This window comes from Mauremys reevesii, linkage group 4 (genome assembly GCF_016161935.1).
Source record: "Mauremys reevesii isolate NIE-2019 linkage group 4, ASM1616193v1, whole genome shotgun sequence".
Classification (NCBI taxonomy): domain Eukaryota; kingdom Metazoa; phylum Chordata; order Testudines; family Geoemydidae; genus Mauremys; species Mauremys reevesii.
In genome coordinates this window covers 71,972,093-71,998,005 of record NC_052626.1, presented here as the reverse complement: position 1 = coordinate 71,998,005, position 25,913 = coordinate 71,972,093, and the positions used below count along the sequence as shown (strand labels likewise).

The 25,913-nt window shown below is 45.0% G+C and overlaps 1 protein-coding gene across 5 annotated transcripts in view; it reads left to right on the top strand.

Annotated features, from left to right (window-relative positions):
- Positions 1-25,913, top strand: part of C4H11orf49 (chromosome 4 C11orf49 homolog) — a 150,499-nt gene that overhangs the window by 105,127 nt on the left and 19,459 nt on the right. For all 5 annotated transcript variants that reach the window (XM_039536700.1, XM_039536699.1, XM_039536704.1 and 2 more), the window contains one exon: positions 21,022-21,106. In XM_039536700.1, the coding sequence (XP_039392634.1) occupies positions 21,022-21,106 (85 nt within the window). The remainder of the gene's footprint in view (positions 1-21,021; positions 21,107-25,913) is intronic.

Below are 25,913 nucleotides of genomic sequence, written 5' to 3'. Positions count from 1 at the left end.
AAACAGGCTGTATACACAGGCTTTCACCCTACTCGCCTCTCCATCTCTCTGTTTATTCATTGACAAACCCCAGAAAGCTTCCTCCTAAAAGGAAAGCGAAGTAAATAATGAGAAGATCTGTTTTTCTCCTGATAAACATCTACTTAAACAGAAAATGACTTTCCAAATGTGTTTCATGTAGTACAGATAACCTGGCAGCCTTGATGCCAGCCTCAGACTGCACCACTGTTATCTCAGTGTTCATTGCCCACCAGCCTAGGCCCTCAGGGCTCCCTGTGCCTATCACCCTGGGATCTCAGCATTCCATTGGTCTGGGAAGTCAGAACCTATAGTTGAATGTGCCAGCCCAGAAAATCACTTCTGTATCTCTGAAACAGCTGAATAGGTTTGCTGTCTCCTTTCAATTCAACTGTTCAAAGCTCATGGTGGTGGGGGAGGGGACATATTTTCTCCATACTTTCAGGGTCAAATATCTGTTACTAACACTATCTTTAAAAAGGAGACCAAGGAGAACACAGGGAATTATAGACCAGTCAGCCTAACTTCAATACCTGGAAAGATATTGGAACAAATTATTAAACAATCAGTTTGTATGCACCCGGAGGATAATAGAGTTATATGGAATAGTCAGCATGGATTTTCCAAGAACAAATCATGCTAAACAAACTTAATTTCCTTTTTCGATAGGGTGGATAGTGGATAGATCGTTGTGGATAGAGGGAAGCAGTAGACGTGATATACCTTGCTTTTAGTAAGGTTTTTGACACAGTTCTGCATGGCATTCTCATAAGCAAACTAGGGAAATGTGGTCTAGGTGGAATTATTGTTAGGTGGATGCACAAGTGGTTGAAAGACTGTACTCAAAGAGTACTTATCAATGGTTTGCTGTCAAATTCGGAGGGCTTATCTAGTATTCCCTACAGGAGTCAGTTCTGGATCTGGTATTATACATATAAAATGATGGGATCTAAATTAGCTGTTACCACTCAAGAGAGATTTTGGCATCATTGTGGATAGTTCTCTGAAAACATCCACTCAATGTGCAGCGGCAGTCAAAAAAGCTAACAGAATGTTGGGAATCATTAAGAAAGGGATAGACAATAAGACAGAAAATAGCATATTGCCTCTTTATAAATACATGGTACTCCCAGATCTTGAATACTGCATGCAGATGTGGTCATCCTATCTCAAAAAAGATATATTGGAATTGGAAAAGGTTCAGAGAAGGGCAACAAAAATTATTAGGAGTATGGAACAGCTTCCATATAAGGAGAGATTAATAACACTGGGACTTTTCAGCTTGGAAAAAAGACAACTAATATGATAGAGGTCTATAAAGTCATGACTGGTGTGGAGAAAGTAAATAAGGAAGTGTTGTTTACTTCTCATAACACAAAAACTAGGGGTTCACCAAATGAAATTAATAGGGAGCAAGTTTAAAACAAACAGAAGGAAGTATTTCTTCTCACAATTCACAGTCAACCTGTGGAACTCTTTGCCAGAGGATGTTGTGAAGGCCAAGACTATACCAGGGTTCAAATAAGAACTAGATATGTTCATGGAGGATAGTTCCACGATGGGCAGGGATAGTGTCCCTAGCCTTTGTTTGCCAGAAGCTGGGAATGGGTGACAGGGGATAGATCACTTGCTGATTACCTGTTCTGTTCATCCCCTCTGGGGCACCTGGCATTGGCCACAGTTGGAAGACAGGATACTGGGCTAGATGGACCTTTGGTCTGACCCAGTAGGGCCATTCTTATGTTCTTATGATCTTACTATTCAATATTTTAATTAATAACTTTGATAAAGGAGTAGAGAGTATGCTTATAAAATCTGTAGATGACACCAAGCTGAGAAGTGTTGCAAGCACTCTGAATGACAGGTTTAAAACTCAAAATGTCCTTGACAACTTGGAGAATTGATCTGAATTCAACAAAATGAAATTCAATAAAGACAAGTGCAAATTATCTCAGTTAGGATGACTTGCACATTTCCCAGAGTCACTAGCCTTCTTAGCAGAAGGGTATTGATTGCCCTGACTACTTGGATCACAGCAGCCCCCACGGTAGATTTGCCTACTCTGAGTTGATTACCGACTGACCGGTAGCAGTCAGGCGTTGCAAGCTTCAACAGGGCTATCACCACTCACTTCTCAACTGACAGGGCAGGTCTCATCTTGGTATTCTTGCGCTTCAGGGCAGGGGAAAGCAACTCACAAAGTTCCATGGAAGTGGCCTTACGCATGCGAAAGTTTCGCAGCCACTGGGAATTATCCAATACTTGCAACACTATTCGGGCCCAGAATCGGGGTTCCACTGTATCCACATACCCCAATGCCGCCATGATGTCCTAATTGCCACATCCCGTGCTTTCATGTCCTCCTCACAATCTTCCTTGTGCTGGTGGCTCCTAGCTAGGCTCTGCACATACTGCAGGATAATGCGCAAGGTGTTTACAATGCTCTGTAAAGCAGTGTGAAGCTGAGCAGGCTCCATGCTTGCCATGCTACAGCATCTGCACAGATAACCCAGGAAAAAAGGCATGAAATGATAGTTTGCCGTTGCTTTCAAGGAGGGAGTGGAGAGACTGATGACATACCCAAAACCACCCGCGACAGTGTTTTTGCCCCATCAGGCATTGGGAGCATAACCCAGAATTCCAATGGGCAGCGGGGACTGTGGGATAGCTATCCACAATGCACCACTTTGTAAATTAATGCTAGTCACAGTATTGAGGATGCACTCTGCTGACCTAATGCACTTAGTGGGGACACTCACGATCAACTGTATAAAATTGGTTACTAAAGATCGACTTCTATAAAATCGACCTAATATCGCAGTGTAGACATGCCCTTAGTTTCAGTTCAGGATCTTCACCTCATCATGTGGGGAGAGATTAAACTACTGAATGCTATCTGTTTGCAGCCTGCAGTAGCAAGGACTATGGGGGTAGAGGACATCCATCTCCAATTTGCACTGCAGTAGATGGCCTCTGCTTTCTCTAGGAAGGCTCTCTGGAGCAACAAGAAAATATCCTACAGAGCACATTCCTTTCCACTCTCAGAGTAGGAGGCAGTCTGTTCTGTCCAGGTTATTATATTGCCTTCATCAGCTAGTATCTGAGGTTCTTCTATGCTCAAGGTTTAACACAAAGGAAAGTCCAGAGTATCTGCCTGTATTCTCCTCTGAAGCTTGAAGCAGTACTACACACTTCACTTTCATTAGCACAGACATTCACTGCAAAAACTAAATAAAGTTATAGTAAAGAATGTACCTACTCTTCTGAAATGCAGAAAGAAAACTCATTTACTCCTCTTTATTGTTAGGGCAAAACTGTACTTACTGTAATATCATAAGAGTTGAAAGCAAGAGAGAGATTAAAGAATCTCAGCCAAAAAACATTCCCTTAGAAGGGGTAGTTTTGCCTGGATCCTTGTTTTGTTTTATTTTCTGTATGAATGTATTCATGCTGCTGTGCACTCAGGCTAATTCTGCTGTGTGTAGTCATTTATAATCATTACCCTAGCTCATTGATATTGTAATGGGCTTCAAGTATTCTCTACACAGCTTACATGCTCCATAGCCTTTGCTCCTAGATAACTAATGATTCCTCCATCAGTTTTGTCATGTACCCTATCTCAGCTTCCTCCATTCAGTACCCCATCCAGTTCTACTTTCGATTCCTTTGGTTTGAGTGTAGTTTTCTTTCTTACTATTTTTTTTACACCCATATATAAAGGTGACCAGGGCCGTAGTATCTGAATGCACTTTACGTGGTTTGTAGTAAGAGCAAATATAATTTCCTGAATATAGGGACAGATTCTGCAACATTTACTTGTGTGAGTAGTGCCATTGACTATTGATTTAGAGCAGTGGTCCCCAACCTTTTTGTGGCCAGTAGCACATTCATGTTTTCAGAAGAGTGTGGCGGGCGCCAACAATTTTTCAAGGCTTATTTTGTATTTGTACATTAAATAATACGAAAAACATCATATTTAATATTCTTCCCACACTGGGTTGAAATAATACGTACGTTGTCTCTTATTTGAACCACTCATTTTGGAGCAAAGTGTTAAAAAAATAATAAATTGCAAAGCACAAGAAAACAGCAGTATCAGTGCAGGAAGAATACTCACAGGGCTGGTTCCAGGCACCAGTGGAGCAAGCAGGTGCCTGTGTCAGCACATGCTACGGGGCAGCATTTGGTCCATTCTGCAGAGGCGGAGGTTTGTTTTTTGTTGTTGGGTTGTTTTTTTTTGGCGGCAGTTCTGGGCAGTGCAGCAAGAAGCCTGAGAGAAGCTGCGCAGCTTGCAACCCCGGAGTACTCTGTCCCCAGCAGGCGGGGGGTCCTGGCATCTCTCCCCTCCTGGCATCACTAGACAGGCCCCGCGCCTACCGGGGACAGAGAGCACCGGTGCCCGCTGCCCTGGAGTTCTCTGTCCCTGGCAGGCACGGGGCCACGGCTTCTTTCCCCTGCTGAGCACTAGGTGGGCGCACATAAATGCCCTGGCGGGCGCCATGGAGCCTGCAGGCACCGCGTTGGGGACCACTGATTTAGAGGCCCATATGAAGTACACAGACTACATTTCTCTCCCTTCCCTGCTCTAGCACTGAAGTTGTTTAAAAGTGAGATGGAGAAACGTGGCCAATAGCCTAGGTGCCTGGTATTCCGGTGCCTATGGCTAGTGGGAAAGCTGTACAGATATATTTTTCAGTTCATTCTAAAAGTGGTCAGGTTCAGACTTAGTCATATAACTGGCCTCCATCTCCTGCAAGAGTGTTCACCTTTAGGTCAGATAACAAGTGTTCCAGATGAACAGAGGTGCACAAAAATGTATAGGCTATCTCTGATGTAACAAGGACCTGGGCCATTTAGGTCATAATCAGCATCTTGAATGTCACCCAGAAGGGAATTGGAAGACAGTGCAGAATGCAACACATAGATGTAATCAGCTCTTGGTGGTCCTCCTTATCCAGAAGTTGAGGATCCTCATTCTGTACTAGCCAAGACTTCTAAGTAGCTTTCATGGTTGGGCCCTGATAGATTTTGTTGCAGTGAATCAGTCTCAAAGTATCCAAAGCATGGATAACTATGATAAGGATTCAACCCTGTATGACTCTTCAGATGAAAGTCCTTGGGCAAGAGGAGCAGTCATCCAGCACTACCCTTTGGGATTGCACTGAGAGAAATGTGTGGAACCACACTAAAAGTGAATCACTGCACTTAATCCTGACAGGTTTCAGAGTAGCAGCCGTGTTAGTCTGTATCCGCAAAAAAAAACAGGAGTTGTTAGTCTTTAAGGTGCCACAAGTACTCCTGGTTTTTTTGCACTTAATCCTGTTTACATGCCATGCTCAGGTCTAAAACAGGTCTGGGTGGGATCCAAGGAGTTTGAGGATATTGGAATCTGTTGGAGTTGGTCTGCCACAACCTTTTTAATTCAAATTAAATCTGTTTGGCCAATACTCAGATACTATGGTGAATGAAAAGAATACGCTTCTAGTCAACACCATATTTACAGTAGAAGTAGGGAGTGATTTTACCTCTGTATACTGCATTGGTGAGACTGTAACTGGAATATTGTGTACAGTTCTGGTGTCCACATTTTAAAAAGGATGTTGAAAAGTTGGAGAGGATGCAGAAAAGAGCCACAAAAATGATTTGGTGGCTGGAAAAGATGCCTACAGTGACAGGCTTAAAGAGTGTAATCTCTTTAGTTTATCAAAAAGAAGATTAAGAAGTGAACTGATTACAGTGTATAAATACCTTCATGGGAGAAAATATTCAGTAATAATGAGCTCTTTAATCTAGTGGAGAAAGACAGAACAAGAATAAATGGCTGGAAGCCAGAGAAATTCAAATGAGAAATTAGACATAATTTTTTAACAGTGAGGGTGATTAGCCATTGGAACAAACTACTGGGGGAAGTGGTGGATTCTCCATCACTTGATGTCTTTTATTCAAGACTGGATGCATTCTGGAAGACATGCGTTAGCCAAACTCACGTTACGCTTTAGTCAAACACAAGATATCTGCTGCAATATGGGGTAAATGGGTGAAATTTAATGGCCTGTGTTATACTAGAGGTCAGACTGGATAATCTAATGGTCTCTCCTAGCCTTAACTCTATAAATCTGTGCATGAAGTAGACTAAGATTATATTTTGGTAGTCTGTAATTTTTCAGAAATGATAAAATAGTAATAATTATTTTTTATTTTATTAGTGCTAATGTCCACTATGTGTTAGGCACGTTCTAATAATCACCTAAGGATGATGTTCCTTTCTTTGTCTTAAGCCTGTGAGCTCCTCAATCAAGCAGACAGAGGTCAGGGGAAGAGGAATAACAATAAGCAATTTAAAAATACAAGTTAACTTGAATCACTATAGGCAGAACAGCAGAAGTGAATAATTAAGAGGAACTTAAATATGGAGAGCATGGGGGCCTTGCAGATGAGCCCAGAGAGGTCATACCAACGATAGGTACATAGAAGAAGGTATGGAGGTGACTGAATGAGACTTCAACAGATAAAATGTGTTTAAAACATTTGGTCCTATCATGCATTTTTCAGTGGAGGTGACATACTTCACTCCAGATCTTCACTGACTGTTGGACTGGCAAAACCATGTCACTGGAAAATTAGGCCACTTGGATAGTTTGGATGTATTGCTTATCCATTGGTGGAAAATGTTCATTTAACTTGAGGGGTCATTTCCAGCAGCCTCAGCATATGGGAGAAAGAAGAAGAGCACCCTGTGTGCAGGAGTTGCCTTCCAAGAGAGATGTCCACATTCATATCCTGGCTTGAACTGATGTTTACTTAAGAATAAACAGGCATCTGTTATTATTGGAGTATTCCTGGCAATTATTCTGAAACAAGGATTAAACAATCCCCAGAAAACTGTAAACAAATAACATTAAAGTTCTGATGCAAAATCCTAGCAAAGCCAGAAAACTGCACCATGTCCGTGACTAGTACTGTCAGGCAACAGTCATATTATTAGTGCCGCAGATTGTGATGCAACACCTAGGCACAACAGGGTGAGTCAGGATGATGTGACAGCTCTACCCTTAACTTGCAGTTTCCTGGCTTTCGTGAACTTTAACTCACACTCATCCTTAATGTTATAAAGGAAGATATTGTTCTGTCTAATGTGCCCTTTAAAGACCCCCTGAACTGCGTGTTTGCTCTGTAGGCCAAAGGCAGTATCCCAGACTAGCGGGTTAAGTTTTGAGGACTGGAGGAGTTGTATCACACAGTTGCCCGTAATGACTGTTAGGCTCTTGCACCCAGCCCACTTGTTATGGTGCAGATCTTTGAACTACTTCTCAGGCCTGCTCTATACTACAAACTTAGGTCAATGGAAGATGTCTTATGTCGACCTAATAATGTATGTGTCTACACTACCAGATCCTTTCTGCTGACCTAACTCGCCTGTAGTGTTGACTTAATTACTCCACCTCTGCAAAAGGCGTAGCACTTAATTCAGTGTTGATTGGTTGACAGAGAGGCAGTGTAAATGCAGCGTTGTGTAAATCGACTGAATTAGCCCCCAGGAGGTGTCCCACAATTGTCTGCCGTGACCACTCTGGAAATCGTTTTCAATTCCGCTGCACAGCAGCCAAGTACACAGGAAACGGCCCCTCCCCTGTTAAAGCCCTGGGAACTTTTGGATTGCCATTTCCTGTTTGATCAGCATGGAGAGCTCGCCAGCCCAGCTGATTGTGGCACTCAGCGCCCCAAACGTGGTCCAGCCTGGAGTACACAGGAGGTGGTGGAACTTATTGGTCTGTGTGGAGAAGAGTCTGTGCAGGCACAGCTCTGATCCAGCTAAAGAAACGTGGACATCTATGAAAAGATTGCACGGTGCATGGGGGAAAAGGGCTACAGCAGGGATATGCAGCAGTGCTGCGTGAAAATCAAAGAACTTCAGTAGGCATAGCAGAAGACAAGAGAGGTGAACAGTTCTGGGTCTGCACCACAGACATGCCACTTCTATAATGAGCTGTATGCAATTCTTGCCGGTGACCCCACCATTACCCCCAAATGCAGCATGGATACCTCCCAGGAGTTTGAGTCCTGAGCCACCTCATGCAACAATGAGGAGGACATTCTGGATGAGGAAGAGGAGGAGGAGGAAAGTGGGATACAGATGAACAGTGGATTCATTCTCTTTGAGAGCCAGGAACTATTTTTAACCCTAGAGCCCAGCCGGTCGCAGGACAGCATGGTGTCCAAGCGTGATGCCTGGGAAAGCACCTCTGGTGAATATGCAATTCCAGTCAAACTGTAGGGGTTACGTGCTCTTATATTTGATGTTTAATCTGAAGAAAAAGTGAGGTGCAGTGGGTATCTGCTTCCTAGTGGCTGCTCCAGCTATGCAGAGGGTGTCCATTGGTAAAGACTGTTTATGTGTACAGGGATGGCCTGGGAATTCTCCATGGCGAGCTCTAGGAAACTTTCATGGAGATCTTCTGCAAAGGATTGTAGGGTGTGTCTAGGGAGGGCTGCCTTATTTCTTCCACCACAATAGGACACTTTCCCACGCAACTCCAGTATTAACTCTGCTGGCCTAATTGCAGTACACAGCATAGCAACATAAGGACTGGGTCTGTACCCAGACACTTGCAGCATCTGCTCTCTTGCTGCCTCTGTTACCCTTAGGAGACTGATATCACATAGGGTCATCTAGGGGAGACAGTGGAAGTTTTCATTACAAGTGCTCGGACTGCAAACAGTAGAGCTTGTGATCCACCATACATAGTGACTTCCAGGTCCCTCAACCATGCTTCCCTTACATGCCAGTGGTTTGGTTGGCAGGGATTGGCGTTGACCTCAGATTCTGCAAGTCCAGGGCAACTATTACCAGCAACGTTAAGGGGGGGCTTCCTGCGTTATTTTGTGGCTGCATACTGTCTTCCCTCTCCCCCAGAGCCACCCCGGACAAAGATCGTGATTTGGGAGACTTAACACTGGTCCCTGGTCTCAAAGCAACATCCATGTTGCCAAGGGGAGGAGGCATTGTCCACCTGTGCTCCCGACATGGGTTTCCCACAAATTGCATCACAAGGCCCGTTGCCCATGCCACTGGGCCATACTCACCATGGCTGAAACAGCAAACCATTTTGTTGAATAGCTAGGGATTATGAATATGTTCTGTCTTGCACCTGAGTGTAATAAGAGTGTTTTTTAAATAGCAACTTTGCACCAGACCCAGCGTATTCACTGATAATGGTTGCCTTGTGCTTTGAATGCCTTGCAGTGGAGAGCTTGGCCTTCAGCACATCCTCCACACTGGCAGAGAGACTTTTGCAGATTAGAAGGTGGAAAAAAAGAATGTGTGATGACATGTTCAGCGAGATAATGAATGCCTCTGGGACAGCTGACATGGAGCAAATACCTGGAGGATTTCATTGTCTGAAAAACTGGACATGGACATGGAGAGCAGGAGAGCATTTGAGGAGCATAAGCATGCCACGCAGGATGAGATGCTGCAGATTATGAAGGATCAATCAGACATGTTGAGGCATCTGGTTGAGCTTCAAGAAAAGCTAGATTCCCTCTGCAGTTCCTGCAGAACTGCCTGCAAGCATCACCCTGTTCCCAGTCTCTCTCCCCTGAAATGTTCCAGGAGGCGGGGGTTGGGGTTGGGGAGTTCAGTATCCCTTCCACTCAACACACGGAGAGGGTACTAAGACCAAAAGGCAGCCATTCAGACACCTATAATGGGCAAGACTACTCTGCTTTCGCAGGCAAGCTGACTTGGTTTCTCCCCTCCCAATTTTATCACACTGTTTGTGCAAGGTTAAATTATTTTCCTGTTCTTTCAGTTGCTTTATGTTTGTGCAATAAAAGTCAATGTCTCGAGAATGAAATGCTCTTTATTTATTCCAATCATGAGGCCATGGGGCGGGGGCATTATCCAAGGAAACTAATGCAATGGAGGGGATGGTATAGAAAGGCACAATGCAGATAACCAGCACACTTTGCTGAGGCTCATTACCGAAATGGGTTTTCAGAACCTCCCAGACACACAGCTCCTTGCTGGGCTCTTATTACCCTGGTATCTGGCTGCTCAAAATTAGCTGACAACCAATCTGCCTCCACACCCCACCCCTGCGGAAACTTGTCTCCCTTTGCCTTACAGATATTATGGGGCACACAGCATCCAGCGATAACAATGGGAATATTGCTTTCGCTGAGGTCTAACCTACTCAGCAAACTGCGGCAGTGCCCCTTTAAATGTCCAAAGGCACATTCCACCATCATTTTGCACTTGCTCAGCCTATGGTTGAACCGGTCCTTACTTCTGTCCGGGTGGCCAGTGTACGGCTTCATGAGCCATGGGAGCAAGGGGTAGGCTGGGTCTCCCAGGGTCACTATTGGCATTTCAACATTGTCAGTGGTTATTTTGCAATCTGGAAAGAAAGTTCCTGCTTGCAGCTCTCTGAACAGACCTGTGTTCCTATAAACATGCACATCATGCAACTTTTCCTGACCATCCATGTTGATGTCGGTGAAACGCCACCTGCAATGCACCAATGCTTACAATACCATTGAAAAGTATCCCTGATGGTTTATTTAGTCTTTGGGTAGGTGGTCTGGTGCCAAGATAGAGATATACGTGCCATCTATTCTCCCCTATCCCCCCCAGATAAGGAACCCCATCATGGCAAAACCATCCACTATGTCCTGCATATTTCCCAGAGTCACTACCCTTCTTAGCAGAAGTCAATTAATGGCCCTGCACACTTGGATCACAACAGCTCCACGGGTGGATTTACCAACTCCGAATTGATTTCTCACTGACCAGTAGCAGTCTGGCATTGCAAGCTTCCACAGAGTGATCGCCACTCACTTCTCCACTCTCAGAGCAGGTCTCATTTTAGTGTTGCTGTGTGTTTCAGGGCTGGGGAAAGCTCTGCATAAAGTTTCTGGAAAGTGACCTGCATTCGAAAGTTCTGCAGCTACTGCTTGTCATCCCATAGCTGCACAATGATGTGATCCCACTAGTCAGTGCTTGTTTCCTGGGACCAGAAACAGTGCTCTACCGTGTTCAGCTGCTGTGCAACTGCCAGCAGCAACTGGGAATTGTTTTGTTTTGTGGCTTGCAAAAAGGGCTGCTTGCATGACATTGCAATGTTCTGCACAGAGACTCCTGTCTCGGCTCTGGAAATACTGCAGGATAGTGTTGGACTGCTAACGTCTTTCCATCAACCATAACTCAAATGTAGCCAGAGTTGGGGATTTCTTTGACTCTCCCTTTTTCAGTTTTCCTTTTTATTTCCCTAGACTCTTAGGTCTACTTTCCAGCCATTGTGGGAGTTATGCGTGAGCATCAAGTTCAGAGTGGACCCTTGTGTTTATATGCGCACACACACACACACACACACACACACACTCTCTCTCTCTCTCTCTCTCTTACTTTCAGGCAGAACTATGGATGTTTATTCTTCATTTTTTAGTTTGTCTTTGTGTAACCTTCAGTCTCAATAGTGGGAATAAGTGTGTGAGCTGCTGTTACTGTTTTTGTTTGTTTGGAAAAGGAGGAGGATCAATTTTTAAAGTAAGACAAATGCACATTCTGGCCCTGGCTTCGATTTATTTTATAACTGTTCTTGTCAGTGGAAAAAGCAGAGTAGTCAAGGAAGGAACACTTGTATGATTTTATTTTCTTCAGAGTTCTTATTAAAAACCCCCCACATCTAACAGAAACAGTTCTATCATCTAATAGCTCATAAAGTGTTTCAGCACAAAGCTTTATAAATAATAAAGCGTGGAGAGGGGGATTAATATTAACCTTTTTTCAAATTAAAGCTTTTTTAAAAACACAAATATGTTTTGCTTTTTAAGTTTAAGGCATGGAATCTCCTAGAATTTTTGGTTTTCAGATTGTTGTTTATGTGTAAATTTACAGAAGGCTGGGGAGGCCATGCTGCAGCCTTCCTGTGAACCAGATGTGTCCAAAGAGTAGCCCACAGGCCAAATGTGTCATGTGGAGTTGCCAGTGTTACCATCTCTCATTCATTTATTATGATATTGATGCTTTTCTTGAAGCCCCAGGTTCTGGAGGCAGCTGATTACAAGAATATCTCATCTTTCATTAGAAAACAAAGTTTCTAGCATTCATGGCTGTGGAAAAAAAGCTGAAAACATGACTTAAGTGCACCCTAAAGATTCAGAAGGCAACCCCCCACTAAATTATTATTTTAATATTTCATTATCTTTAAGCCAGTCTCATGATTTTTTGGAGCTTGATGCATGACTTTTGAGAGTCTGGGGTTAACAACGCTGATTATACTACAGAAAGTTGGCCTGCAGAAACTCTCCCAGCGTGCAAAGCTTCTCAATCCATGCTTTCATCTCTTCCCCTCCCCCCTTGGGTATGCGCAGGTTTACACAAGGCCAAAGACCCACAATATTTCCAATGTGGGATCACTGGCCCCCCTTGCTCTCCCTGGTTCTGCAGCCCTGGAATGTTGTTGTGTTCCATTGTAACTAAATATGGTTAGCACACAAAGTTCAGTATCTCTTGTTCTCTCCCTGAGTATCTGGGATTTCAGAGGCCATATCAGTTTGGGGGATATGGTAGACTGAATATGTCTGAAGACCATGATGTAGTTTGTTTGTTACTGGAATTTCAGATACAGTACTTTGTGGTACCAACCAAAAGTGGCCCTTGGGGATTCCAGTTTTCATTCATTCTGACTATTACCTTCCGTCCTTCCTTCCATCTTCTTTGTCTTTCCTCACAGCATAGCAATGAAGACTATTTACTCAGCTGTGGCCTGGATTTGAGCCTTTGTGCCCTGGAGACAGGAAGGAGCAATGTGGTCATGGACCAAAACTGCCCTTGTTTATTCTGAATGGCTCTTGGCAGACAGGATGGGTGCATGGGCAAGTGTCATTTTTCCGCATGGTACTCAGTGACCCCATTACAGTGACTAGGAAAACAGTCATCACAGCAAACTACAGACACCTCTTAAGGCCTGTGGTGATTCCTTTCCTGTGTAGCGGCTATCCATCTAAGTCAGTGAAATTGATATGCTCTGTTAGTCAGTCCCCTGAGATGTACCAATGCTGAGCTGCATTGCATTCCAAAAGGGTCTGCTCAGACTGATCCCCACTTTGATCACGGGGTTTGCAGTGCTCCCTTTCCTGGCATCACAGGGAATTAAGTCTTTTTCCTTCTCAGACACCTGAGTTTCTCTGCTCTCTTCATTGCATGCAGCCTTGACCTAGACGGGCCACTTGCTCCTAGACTGAAACAATAATTTCTTCTCATTGGGAATAGGCATCTCTAAGAATGGCATTGATCTCTTCTAGTGCAGTTTCTTTGCCAGCATGTTCCCAGAGTTCTTCTGAGCAAAGATTCACAATTGCTATACACTGTTCTTGATGGTTTCCTGATGCAGAAATGATTAAACTGCGGTCACTCAACGTCAGGCATTAGAGAGAAAAAGGTGCAGAAATTATGAACATATTAAAAATCTGGAGAAGGTTCACTCCTGCAAGTTAGAGGGTTCACTTGAGGCATAAGTAGTGCTCAGTCAGTTCCTCAGGCCGCCTCGGCTGGGGATCATTGATGCTATAGACAATTCCAGCTTCCTCTGCTGTGCAGGAAATCTGCTGCTGCTATCATTCCTTGAACTGTTGAGAAAAAAATTGTTAAAAAATACAGAATTTACAAAATGGGGATGCTTTGCTCTGACTCCCCAGTGGAGATTTTTGGCCTGCATGGGGAGAAGTATCCTATCCAAGGTTGACAGGCTATCCTCTCTATGTATATGTACATGTCTGCTGTGAACAGATCTTAAATACTGTGTTCTTTTCCTGGCACCTCAGTACCAAAAACTGAACAGAGTTCAGAATGATTGGGGGGCCAGAAAGAGAGATTTTGGAGGAGAGATTAAAAGAACTAATAGCTTGGCTAACCTAAGGTGTGTATAGATAGAGGACGGAGTTATAATAATGGCCTACTAATATGTGAAAGGGAGGAACATCAGAGAGCAAAAGAAAATATATAGAGTGATATAAGACAGTGTAAATGAGAGGAATTTGAAACTAAACAAAGGAAATTCAGGTTGAATATTAGGTAAAGCTTCCAGATAGTGCAATCTGTTTAGATTGTGAAATAGTCTTTCCAGAGAAGTGGTGGGAACTCCTTTGCTAGAGTCATTTAAAACTAGACTGGACCAAGCCTAGAAGAATAGTTTCTAAAAACCATTCCTGGCCTGGTCACTGAGGAAGGAGAATGAACTAGATCTTCTTCAAGTGCTTGCTCATGTCAATTCCATTCTAGCTGTGCGTGCACCCACATGCACGGTCATCGGAGACTTTTGCCGTAGTGGTATCTTTAGGGTTGGCAGTGGCACCTTCTAGAGTGCCATGCTCATGCCATGGTATATCAGGTGCCGCCGGCCCTACATCCTCTCAATTCCTAACCGCCTGTAGTGGTTAGTCGGAGCACGTCTCTCCCTTGCCTTGCAAGTGGTTAGCAGTTTTCTGTCCTCGTGAAGAGCCGTTCAGCCTTAGAGCTTTGTACATAGGGTTTTTGATAGTTACTTATAGTTGTAGTTAGAGTTAGAGTCCCCAGTGGGACTTTGCCCCAGGCGGGACATGCCCAAGTCCCCTGGGTTCAAGTCCTCCACGGACTGTAATAGGCCTATGCCTGTTAGTGATCCGCACGGCAGTTGGCTCAAGTGCTTGGGCGAATTGCACATCAAAGAGAAGTGCCGTATTTGTAAAAACTTTGGGCCACAAACTCAGAAGGAGCGGGATATCCAACTCGGAGCCCTTCTAATGGAGTCAGCCCTTTGCCCAGCATCCAAGCCCTCCCACCAAGAATCGGTGAGTACCTCAGCATAGGTGCATAGCACACCCCCAGCATCAGGCTCTGCCCAGCACCAATCAACATCTCTGGTGCCTAGGCATGGAAGCACAGCTCCCCGGCACTAGGCAAAAAGGCCCAAGGGTCTTTGGGCCAGGGACCTAGTTCGGCCCGCCCGGCCGCACCGGAGCCGCGAGTCCACACCTCTCCTGTTGGGGATCTGAGCCCCTTGAAAGGTCCATCATTGACTCCTGTTGAAGGAAAAGGCCCAGGTAGGGACGGTTGAATTGTGGAGGTGAATGCGTGGAGAATTGGAAGTCCTGGAATAATCAAGGAACTATGACGTGATTGGAATAACAGAAACTTGGTGGGGCAGTTCACATGACTGGAGCGAGCACTGTCATGGATGGGTATAAACTGTTCAGTAAGGACAGGTGTGGGAGGAAAAGTGGAGGAGTTGCATTGTATGTAAGAGAGTGGTATGATTGCTCAGAGCTCCAGTTTGAAACTGGAGAAAAGCCTGTTGAGAGTCTTTCGGTTAAGTTTAGAGGTGAGAGCAGCAAGGATGATGTTGTGGTGGGTGCATGCTATAGACCACCGGATTAGAAGGATGAGGTAGACAAGGCTTTCTTCGGACAACTAACTGAAGTTTCCAGATTACAGGCCCTGGTTCTAATGGGGGACTTCAATCACCCTGTGTCATAAACAGTTAGTTAAGGGTTAAGGTTTTTTTCTACCTGTAAAGGGTTAACAAGCAGTACCTGTGAACACCTGACCAGAGGACCAATCAGGGACAAGAGATTTTCAAATCTCTGTGGAGGGAAGTTTTTTTTTTTTCTCTTCTTTGTGTTAGAGAGTCTCTCTTGAGAGTTAAGGGAGTCCAGACATCTTAATCAAGTCCTCCCAGGTTTCTGCAATAAATTCTTCTATTCAAGCTAGTGAGTATTAGCAAGGAACTAGTATTCTTATACTTTTATTTCTGTATTTGCAATTCTGTGTTTTGCTATAGAATTTCTTTAATTCTGTACTGTTATTGCTTTTGCTGAGAAAGAAAGGAGGGGGGATTCTCTCCAAAGATTAATAAGTTTAGACCCTGTGTATTGTTCCATATTGGTATTACAGAAACAGTTACTTTCTTTTTATTCTTTAATAAATCTTTTCTGTTAAGGACTTGGTTGATCTTTCCTTGGGTAAATTCTCAGGGAAAGGGGAGGAGGGAGGAGGAAGGCATCCCTCTGTAGTTAAATCCCGGTATCTCTCCTAGAAAAAGGGAGGGGGGAGGAAGCAGGGAGGAATGGTTTATTTCTCCTAGGTGTAAGAACTCCATGGATTTGGGGCTCTTGGGATCCCCAAGGATTTTGGGGAAGGACTGTGTCCCAATACACGTACATTATTGGGTGGTGGCAGCTTTTACCAGATCTAAACTAAGATTTTAGTTTAGGGGAGTCCATGCAGGTCCCCATCTTGTAAACCCAACAGCTCTAAGTGGGGGTGAGACCTATGACACCCTGACATTTGCTGGGAGAGCAATACAGCAGTGCACAGACAATCTAGGAAGTTTTTGGAGAGTGTTGGGGACAACTTCCTGGTACAAGTGCTGGAGGAACTGACTAGGGACCATGGTCCTCTTGACCTGCTGCTTACAAACAGTGAAGAATTGGTAGGGGAAGTAGAAGTGGGTGGCAACCCAGTCAGCAGTGACCATGAGATGGTTGAGTTCAGGATCCTGACAAAAAGAAGAAAGGAAAGTAGCCAATTGTGGACCCCAAACTTCAGAAAAGCAGACTTTGACTCTCTTAGGGAAATGATGGGCAGGATCCCCTGGGAAGCTAATATGAAGGGGCAAGGAGTCCAGGAATGCTGGCTGTATTTTAAAGAAGTCTTATTGAAGGTGCAGGAACAAACCATCCCAAAGTGCAGAAAGAATAGCAAATATGGCAGGCAACCAGCTTGGCTTAACAGTGAAATCTTCGGTGAGCTTAAACACAAAAAGGAGGCTTACAAGAAGTGGAAACTTGGACAGATGACTAGGGAGGAGTATAAACATATTGCTTGAGCATGCAGGGGTGTAATCAGGAAGTCCAAAGCATAATTGGAGTTGCAGCTAGCAAGGGATGTGAAGGGTAACAAGAAGGGTTTCTACAGGTATGTTAGCAACAAGAAGGAGGTCAGGGAAAATGTGAGACCCTTACTGAATGGGGGAGGCAATATAGTGACAGATGATGTGGAAAAAGCTGAAGTACTCAATGTTTTTTTTTGCTCGGTCTTCACAGACAAGGTCAGCTCCCAGACCGCTGGACTGGGCAACACAGTATGGGGAGGAGGTGAGCAGCCCGCAGTGATGAAAGAACAGGTTAAGGACTATTTAGAAAAGCTGGATGTGCACAAGTTCATGGGTCCAGATCTAATGCATCCAACAGTGCTGAGGGAGTTGGCTGATGTGATTGCAGAGCCATTGGCCATTATCTTTGAAAATTCGTGGCGATTGGGGAAGGTCCCGGACTATTGGAAAAAGGCAAATATAGTGTCCATATTTTAAAAAGGGAAGAAAGAGAACCTGGGGAACTACAGACTGGTCAGCCTCACTTCAGTCCCCGGCAAAATCATGGAGCAGGTCCTCAAGGAATCCATTCTGAAGCACTTGGAGGAGAGGAAGGTGATCAGGAACAGTCAACATGGATTCACCAAGAACAAGTCATGCCTGACCAACCTGATTACCTTCTATGATGAGATAACTGGCTCTGTGGATATGGGGAAAGTGTTGGATAGTGGTGATATATCTTGACTTAAGCAAAGCTTTTGATACGGTCTCCCACAGTATTCTTGCCAGCAAGTTAAAAAAGTATGAATTGGATGAATAGACTATAAGGTGAATAGAAAGCTGGCTAGATTGTCGGGCTCAACAGATGGTGATCAACGGCCTGCTGTCTAGTTGGCAGCCTGTATCAAGCGGAGTGCCCCAGGGGGTCGGTCCTGGGGCCAGTTTTGTTCAACATCTTTATTAATGATCTGGATAATGGGATTAATTGCACCCTCGGTAAATTCGCAGATGACACTACAATGGGGGGAGAGGTAGATACACTGGAGGGTAGGGACAGGGTCCAGAGTGACCTAGACAAATTGGAGGATTGGGCCAAAAGAAATCTGATGTGGTTCAACAAAGACAAGTGCAGAGCCCTGCACTTAGGAAGGAAGAATCCCATGCACCGCTACAGGCTGGGGACTGACTGGCTAAGCAGCAGTTCTGCAAAAAAGGACCTGGGGATTACAATGGATGAGAAGCTGGATATGAGTCAGCAGTGTGCCCTCGTTGCCAAGAAGGCCAATGGCATATTGGACTGTATTAGTAGGAGCATTGCCAGCAGATTGAGGGAAGTGATTATTCCCCTCTATTTGGCACCTGGAGTATTGCATCCAGTTTTGGTTCCCCCCCACCACCACTACAGAAGGGATGTGGACAAATTGGAGAGAGTCCAGTGGAGGGCAATTAAAATGATTAGGGGGCTGGGGCACATGATTTACAAGGAGAGGGCTGAGGGAACTGGCATTATTTAGTCTGCAGAAGAGAAGAGTGAGGGGGGATTTGATAGCAGCCTTCAACTACCTGAAGGGGGGTTCCAAAGAGGATGGAGCTAGACTGTTCTCAGTGGTGGTAGATGACAGAACAAGAAGCAATGGTCTCAAGTTGCAGTGCGGGATATCTAGGTTGGATATTAGGAAACACTATTTCACTAGGAGGGTGGTGAACCACTGGAATGGATTACCCAGAGAGGTAGTGGACTCTCTATCCTTAGAGGTTCTTAAGGCCCGCCTTGACAAAGCCTTAGCTTGGATGATTTAGTTGGTGTTAGTCCTGCTTTGAGCAAGGGATTGGACTAGATGACCTCCTGAGGTCTCTTCCAACCCTAATATTCTATGATTCTATGACTCAAGGGATTGGTATGGGACACAAGCTCCTGCCGGCACTGGCACCTGCCCAGACCTCCCCGGAGCGGAGAAAGCAGAGGCCTCCACTGGCGCCATTAACACAACAGGAGCAGCAGGATGCGGCAAAGGCTCCCCCAGAGGGCAAGCCAGCCACTGTGACTCCTGGGGAGATAGTGGATCGCCAACAATCCTCTGAGACAAGACAGCGCTCCTCACCCCAGGGACCCAAATCCCCAGAGCCACAGCCCAGATCCTCTGGGGTTTGTCCCCAGTCACTGGCACCATGATCGCGGTCACTGCCACTCAGGCGTGGTTCACCTAGAGATCGACGTCGGTCTCCGTGTTACTGGCTCCGCTTGTCCTCCTACTGGCTGGCTTCCTATTGAAGATCCTCATCACCTGCCACATGGGAATGATCCCCATGCAGGCTCTGGTCTCCCAGGTGCCGCTACCATTCGCCCCGGTACCCACACCACTCATCCTGCTCCAGTCACCGGTCTCCGATGGCAAGCGTTAGCAGGCACACCCAGGCATTGATGGCTCCTCTGTGCTTGCTGGAAGAGGACTCCTCCGGCATGGAAGGACCATTTAGCTCCTCATCCAGGTCTCACCGGTGTGATTGGGGCCCAACAACGCGTCAACTGTGACGGTGCAGCTGTGGCATCAAACCCAGTGGCCAACCCAGTCTCAAACAGAAAGTGTCTCTATTTGACACCTAGAGGAGCTGCTTTGTAGAAGGAAGCTGAAGCAGGTGCCCTTTCTCAGGTGCTACACAGGAAGGTCTATATACCCTGGGAACACTGCATGTTATGCCCCTGGGAAAAGTCAGCACCTAACATGACTCTCTAGTAACCCTAATTAGTGGATGCAGAGGAGTTTTGATGGCATCAGCCAGCCTTTCTCAGCAAGAAAGAGATTCTTAAATTGAGAAGAAAAATGGGAAATCTGTTAGGACAAACCCCCACCCCCAGTAAGGGGGAGCTAAGGGAAAAGGTTGGGATCTGATTTTGCTGAGAGTCCCCCAGCAATGTGTCTTTAGTCATTCTTGAATATAGGAAAATATCCATTTAGCTGCCTGAGGCACTACAGTGAAACCGCATCTGCCTCTTTGATGTCCAGAGAATCAGTAGAATTTTCCCTTTGTCTCTCTTGCTCTTGTGAGGCTGTCAGGCTTTCCGGAGCCTTTGATGAGGGAGCTTGGGGCCATCATCGGGGATAAGAGAGAGGCCATTTATTAGAAAATGCATCAGCTGAATATTTGGATCAGAAGTTTTGTGGGCTACAGAGGGCGAACAGCTAACTGTGGTAAAAGAGCCCAAGCCCTGTACTACAGTGCTCATGCCTTTGCCCTTTGGATTCCCTTCCTGACTGCTGCTTGGCTCTAATTCTACCACTGGCTCTTTCTTCCATACTTTGCATACTTCTGTAAGTGGAAATACTGTAAAATTGCTGTTGTTCAGCTAGTCCGCTCCTTAACTTTAGTCCACAGACTTTTGGACTGTGAACATACAATCATGTAGAGCTTTTTGACATCACTGTGTTTCCATTCCCTTGGGATCCTATAAACCTCCTTGAGATTCACCTCTCTCAATCTCCTTCTGCTGAACCACAGAGGCCATTTTTGACCAGTGTCTTTCAAAGCAGCTCCCTAAAACATGAATCATTTGGTTGCCCTTCTTGTATATTTTGGATCTTTGCTCTGTGTGTCCTATAATACAGTGACCAGATTTGTACATGCTATTCCTAAAGAAGCTATCCAGCTGCATTATTGGATGCCAAAATAATAATGTTTGTGGGTTTATACTCCATAGCCCTCCATACTGCTGCCAGATGTTCTGTGGATGGTTTTCAGGCATGTTGTGGTGAATGTTGCCATGCCAGTGAATTTCAGCAAATTTAAGTAGCTTTGAAATGGTTCTCTTTTCCAGCTAGTTATACACAAGTTAAATGAACTTGGGTTGACACTTGAGCTTCCCCTGCTTTATTACCCCTTTTCTCCCTGAATTACTTTCTACCTGTTACCAGTTCTGTCTGCTGGATTCACTTCAGTAGCTCTCTCCTTTTGCCATGCCTCTTCCTGACTGCCTGCTTTGCTGGACTCTCCATCTAAAAGGCATCTGTACAAAAATAATGGCAGTTCCTTTGTCCTGAATACCAACCTTATCAATCTTGACTCCTGAAGCGAATAAGAGCAGACATATTGCCTGGGCATGGAGGGAGGGAAGGGAAGGATTCTGATGCTCTCCTGTCTGTTTCTGCTGCAGATTTGCTGACAGCGAAGGAGTACCACTGTCTGCTGCAGCTGCTCTGCCCTGACTTCCCAATGGAACTTACTCAGAAGGCAGCAAGGTGGGTCTTCATCCATTTCTCTCTTGGTAGGTAGATCAGCCCTACAATGGCTTTAGTCCCTGGTGCTGAAAGGGTTAAAATGTGAGTAAGGACATTTAGAGTATGTCTACACTGCAGCTGGAGGTATAATTTCCAGCTCAACTAGAACTACACGCGATAGCAGCAGCTACACTGCTACTTTTAGTGCACTTGCTGTATCTAAGCTAGTGTGTGTACATCTGCCCAAGACGGAAATTACACCGTCAGCTACAGTGTAGACCTAACCTTAGAGATAAGGTCGGAATGCTTTTAGGGCAGAGAGGTACCAAGATTTGTGATTGAGAAGGGGAGCTTTCCTTAGCAAATAGAAGTGGTTTGTTAGGATATGCTGGGAATGAAATACCAGCGTGATGCTAATATATCAACATTGCAGTCTTTGACTTTGTCTACACTCAGAAAATAAATTGTGTATAAAGCACTGGTAGCTAACACATTTTAACTAACACGATTTTAAACATTATTGTAGATGATATTTAACATCTTTTAAAACGTGTTTCTACCACTTCTAAGGTTGATCACAACCAGCTACACGTTATACTAAACCCTTTCTGCAATGTTGTTTAAAATCATGTTAGTTAGAAACATGTTAGCCAATCTGTTTTAAAACAATTTATTTTCAGACCCTAGACAAGGTTTAAAGGGGGCAGATGGCTCAGGACATTGGTAACATGATATGGAACCCTCCACCTCTCAGTCACTGGTTCCAATCCAGCCCATATTGTTCGTTTATTAACCATCTGATGGCAAAGATGGCCTTTCTAGGTGAATGGGGAGGGGGTGTCAGTCCAGATCCCAGTGAGCATATCTACATGTTAACAATAAGGTCAAAGAAATAAATGGTCTCTTTGCTTGTTGTAACAGAGAGAGGTCAGGGAGGCTGAACTCTCTTCCCTGCCCTTGCAGGTCAGAGTATAGGCACACTGGCAGGACATTGGCTGCTGCCTGTGTTGTTTCTGGTCTATGGATGAAGAGGTGTTCAATCTCTAAGTGTCAGTCTAGTGCAAGGGTCGGCAACCTTTCAGAAGTGGTGTGCCGAGTCTTCATTTATTCACTCTAATTTAAGGTTTTGCGTGCCAGTCATACCTTTTAACGGTTTTAGAAGGTCTCTTTCTATAAGTCTATAATATATAACTAAACTATTGTTGTATGTAAAGTAAATAAGGTTTTTAAAAATGTTTAAGAAGCGTCATTTAAAATTAAATTAAAATGCAGAGGCCCAGACTGGTGGCCAGGACCCGGGCAGTGTGAGTGCCACTGAAAATCAGCTTGCCTGCCGCCTTTGGCACGCGTGCCATAGGTTGCCTACCCTGGTCTAGTGCCTTTCACCAGCATCATATTCCCATGAAAAATATATATACCCCCCCGCCCCCCCAAAAAAAAGGGAACGAGAGAGCGAGGAAGCAAGAGATGTGTATTCCCATCTGCCAATATTTCTATATTGCTGGGCTCCTTTGAGTGCCTCCCTGGCTCCCAGGGTGCTGCTGTCACAACTGAAGTGCAGTTAATGCTGTGTTAGGTCCAGTTAAAACTAGAAGTAGAGCAGCACTGTTCCCTCTGGCTCATTGGTGAGGAATCCTGGCTTTCCTGGCTCCCCTGAATGTAAGTCCCTGGTCTCCAGCATTAGACCATGATGGAGCACTAACTGTAGAGCAAGGACATATCTGCTGCTGTTGCCTTTCATGGAGGTACAAAAGCACTGTCCTATGCATGGGCCTGTATTCCACAGATTCCAGCTGAGCTGATCAGGGATTTGGGACAGGGCATAAACGTGAGATTTCAGTGTGTCTACACGTTATGATGTTTGCAAAAAGGAATTTAATCCACAAGGCTGTTGTAAACTAGAGGCCCCATTCAGGGGCAGGCTTCCCACAACTGCACTGTTGTGTGTATGTCTTAGAGACAGACAGGCTGGGGTTTGGGAACAGGTGTGCAAGAGAAATGAGATCTCTGGCTGAGGCACCCAGGCTCAGGTGGGGATGACCTCACTTCCTTCCTGACTAGAGAACTACACACACACACATTATTATTATTATTTTGTTGTTACACGCTAATCTAGTTAAGTGAGTGTAATAAAACTTGTTTTAAGTCTAAAACCAACTTCCTCTTTCCTCCACATCTGCATCCCTTTTTTTAGTCTCTGTCTGAATTCCCCTCTTGTTATGTTGCTCTACCCACTCTCCCCTTTAGCTTCTATGGTTTAAAAAGACAAATTTCAGTGGGACAAGGTGGGTGAGGCAATATCTTTTATTGGACCAACTTCTGTTGGTGAGAAAGTAAAGTTTTCGAGCTTACATGGGGCTCTTCTTCAGGTCTGGGAAACTAATTCAGAGTGTCACGGCTAAATAAGCTTGTCTCTCTCACCAACAGAAGTTGGTCTAATAAAATATATTACCTCACCTACCTTCTCTCTAATATCCTGGGGCCAACACATCTACAACTACACTCCATACAAATTTCAGTGGGTTATTTCTCCTGTCCCATTTGATTGATTCCTTGCAGGGTGCGGGTGTCACAGACAGACCTGTGAGATTGCCCCCTTTCAGTCTGAGCACCCAGACAGCTCTGTGATTGCTTTGCTTTGAGAAGAGGAGTGAATACAGCAGTGGTGGTGGCAGTAACAGCATTCATTGTTAAAGCTGGGGACTGTGAAATCATAGGCAGTGTTAGTAAGAGAACATCCTCATGGTAACCTCATAGCTGCATGGCTGAGATGATCTCACGGCACTGCACGCTCTGCTCTTCCAGGAGCTGTTGCTATGCACTGATAACAAACATTGGAAGGGAAAGAGGTCAGGACAGAAGAACAGAGGCAACAACAATACAGGTTTTATTGGCATCAAAACACAAGGAACACAGTTCCTCTGTTCAAGGTACAGTGCAAATGCCTCTGGCACATGCAAGGAAGAACCAGACTAGTGGCTATATACCTTAGTCAGATGCCTTGGATGCGCTTGTGCTCAGCAGGGCATTAGCCACTGGCAAGTTAAAGGATTTTGTCTTCAGAAGTGTTGTCTAGTTTGCAGAGTCTTTGACTTGGAGAAAGGTGTGAAGAAGAGAGATTTTCTTGTTTGAGATCATGACCCAGGGACTGTATCTGAGCCCACACTTCCCCTCTCAAAAGAGAGGCATCAGATCCTATGCTTAATTTAAAAAAAAACTCTCTCCATTTTGGTTTTTGATATTTTAGGATGCTCTATGTATTTTAAGGTCTTAACAGCAGAAAGCAAATCTAACCCCATGAGACCCAAGCCCCCTCTGCCTTAGGCAAACTTGGTATGTCTACACTGCAATTTAAGCCCAGGGTTATCAGAACTCAAGTTAGCAAACCTTGAGTTTGTTAACTTAGGACTTGAGGATCTACATTAATTTGAATCCCAGGTTAGGAATTGTTGAATCCTGGGTCCCAACCTGGGGCTCCAACATCTACACTGCATTATGTGGGCCTGAGTTCAACCACCCATATCTTAGACTTCTTAGCACCCTTCCAAGACTGTCCAGAGGACAAAGAAAGTTGATTGTGGTATACTTTAGGCAGACTCCCAGGGCACGAGTCCAGTGGGGCTACATTTACACTGCAAAGCAACAGGGCTTGAACCCTGGGTCCCAGTTTGACTTGAGCTGAGATCCTCTGCCCCTGGAGTGTCCTGGAATGTTGGGTCCAAGCCCTGAGTTTACCCAGTTTTGTGTAGATGGAAAGGGGGTGTTAGGCTTGAGCCTGAGTTCAAACCCTGGGCTTACTCTACAGTGTAGACCAACCCACTGTGTCTGTTAGTCTTTAATAGCAGCAAAGATAAGTGCACAGTCAAAACTGAGATGAATCCTCCTTCCCACCAGTCTGGGCTAGAGCCCTTCCTGGGGCCTCACTGACTGGACTGGGCTTCTGAGATCCTAGCCACAATCAGCAGGTCAGAGTTCCTTCATTGTACACCCATCACAAGGTCCCTCAGTTGGAGGCACTTTTCTTCATCCCTTTCCAAAGACTTTGTTCCCTTGATCTTCATTATTGTGATTATTATTATTCACTGAGGGCCAGATCCACAAAGGTATTTAGGCTCCTAATATCCATGGAAATCAGTGGGAATTAGGCACCTAAAATCTGAGGACCTGGACCTGAGTTCTCTAACGTGTGCAAAGTACCACTCACACATGTAAAAAGCCCTGAGGAGCTTACAGTCCAGTTCAGACAACAGGAAAGAGAGAATGAAGAATCCCCCCAAAATAACCCCCAACAGAGCTCCCGGGAGTCCCTTTTTCAGACTGTCAGACTTGGCCCCAAATTCAGGGCATGCTGCCTGGGTTGCAGATCCTTTGTGGCTGGGATTCTCCTCTCACCAAGCACTTTAGGAGAGATGTGCAGACATGTTGCTGATGGTGCTTTCCTAGCTTCCCAGCTGTGCAGTCAGCTGGTTGTTTGGGGACATAGCAGAGCTGCAGGCCAGTAAAGTGATTGTATTGGATTTACACATTTCTCAGTCTCTCTGGATTGCAGACACCATGGACAACTGGAGTCAGTAACCCAGCACCAGAGTGCACCTGCTTCCAGTCAGACACTTCCCTCTTCAGATTCAGGCAGCAGAATTTTATATCCTGGCTTTGTGTCCTTATTTAACAGCTACAAACATCTCAGCAAATTCCCAAACTAATACCAACTCCCTGCTGCTCTTCTGTAAGTCGGGGAGAGAGTCTTGCTGCTGCATGGGCTCAGGCACTGACACTACAGCTTTAGATTTCACAAGTGAAATGAGTTGGATGTCACAGAGGTGATGTG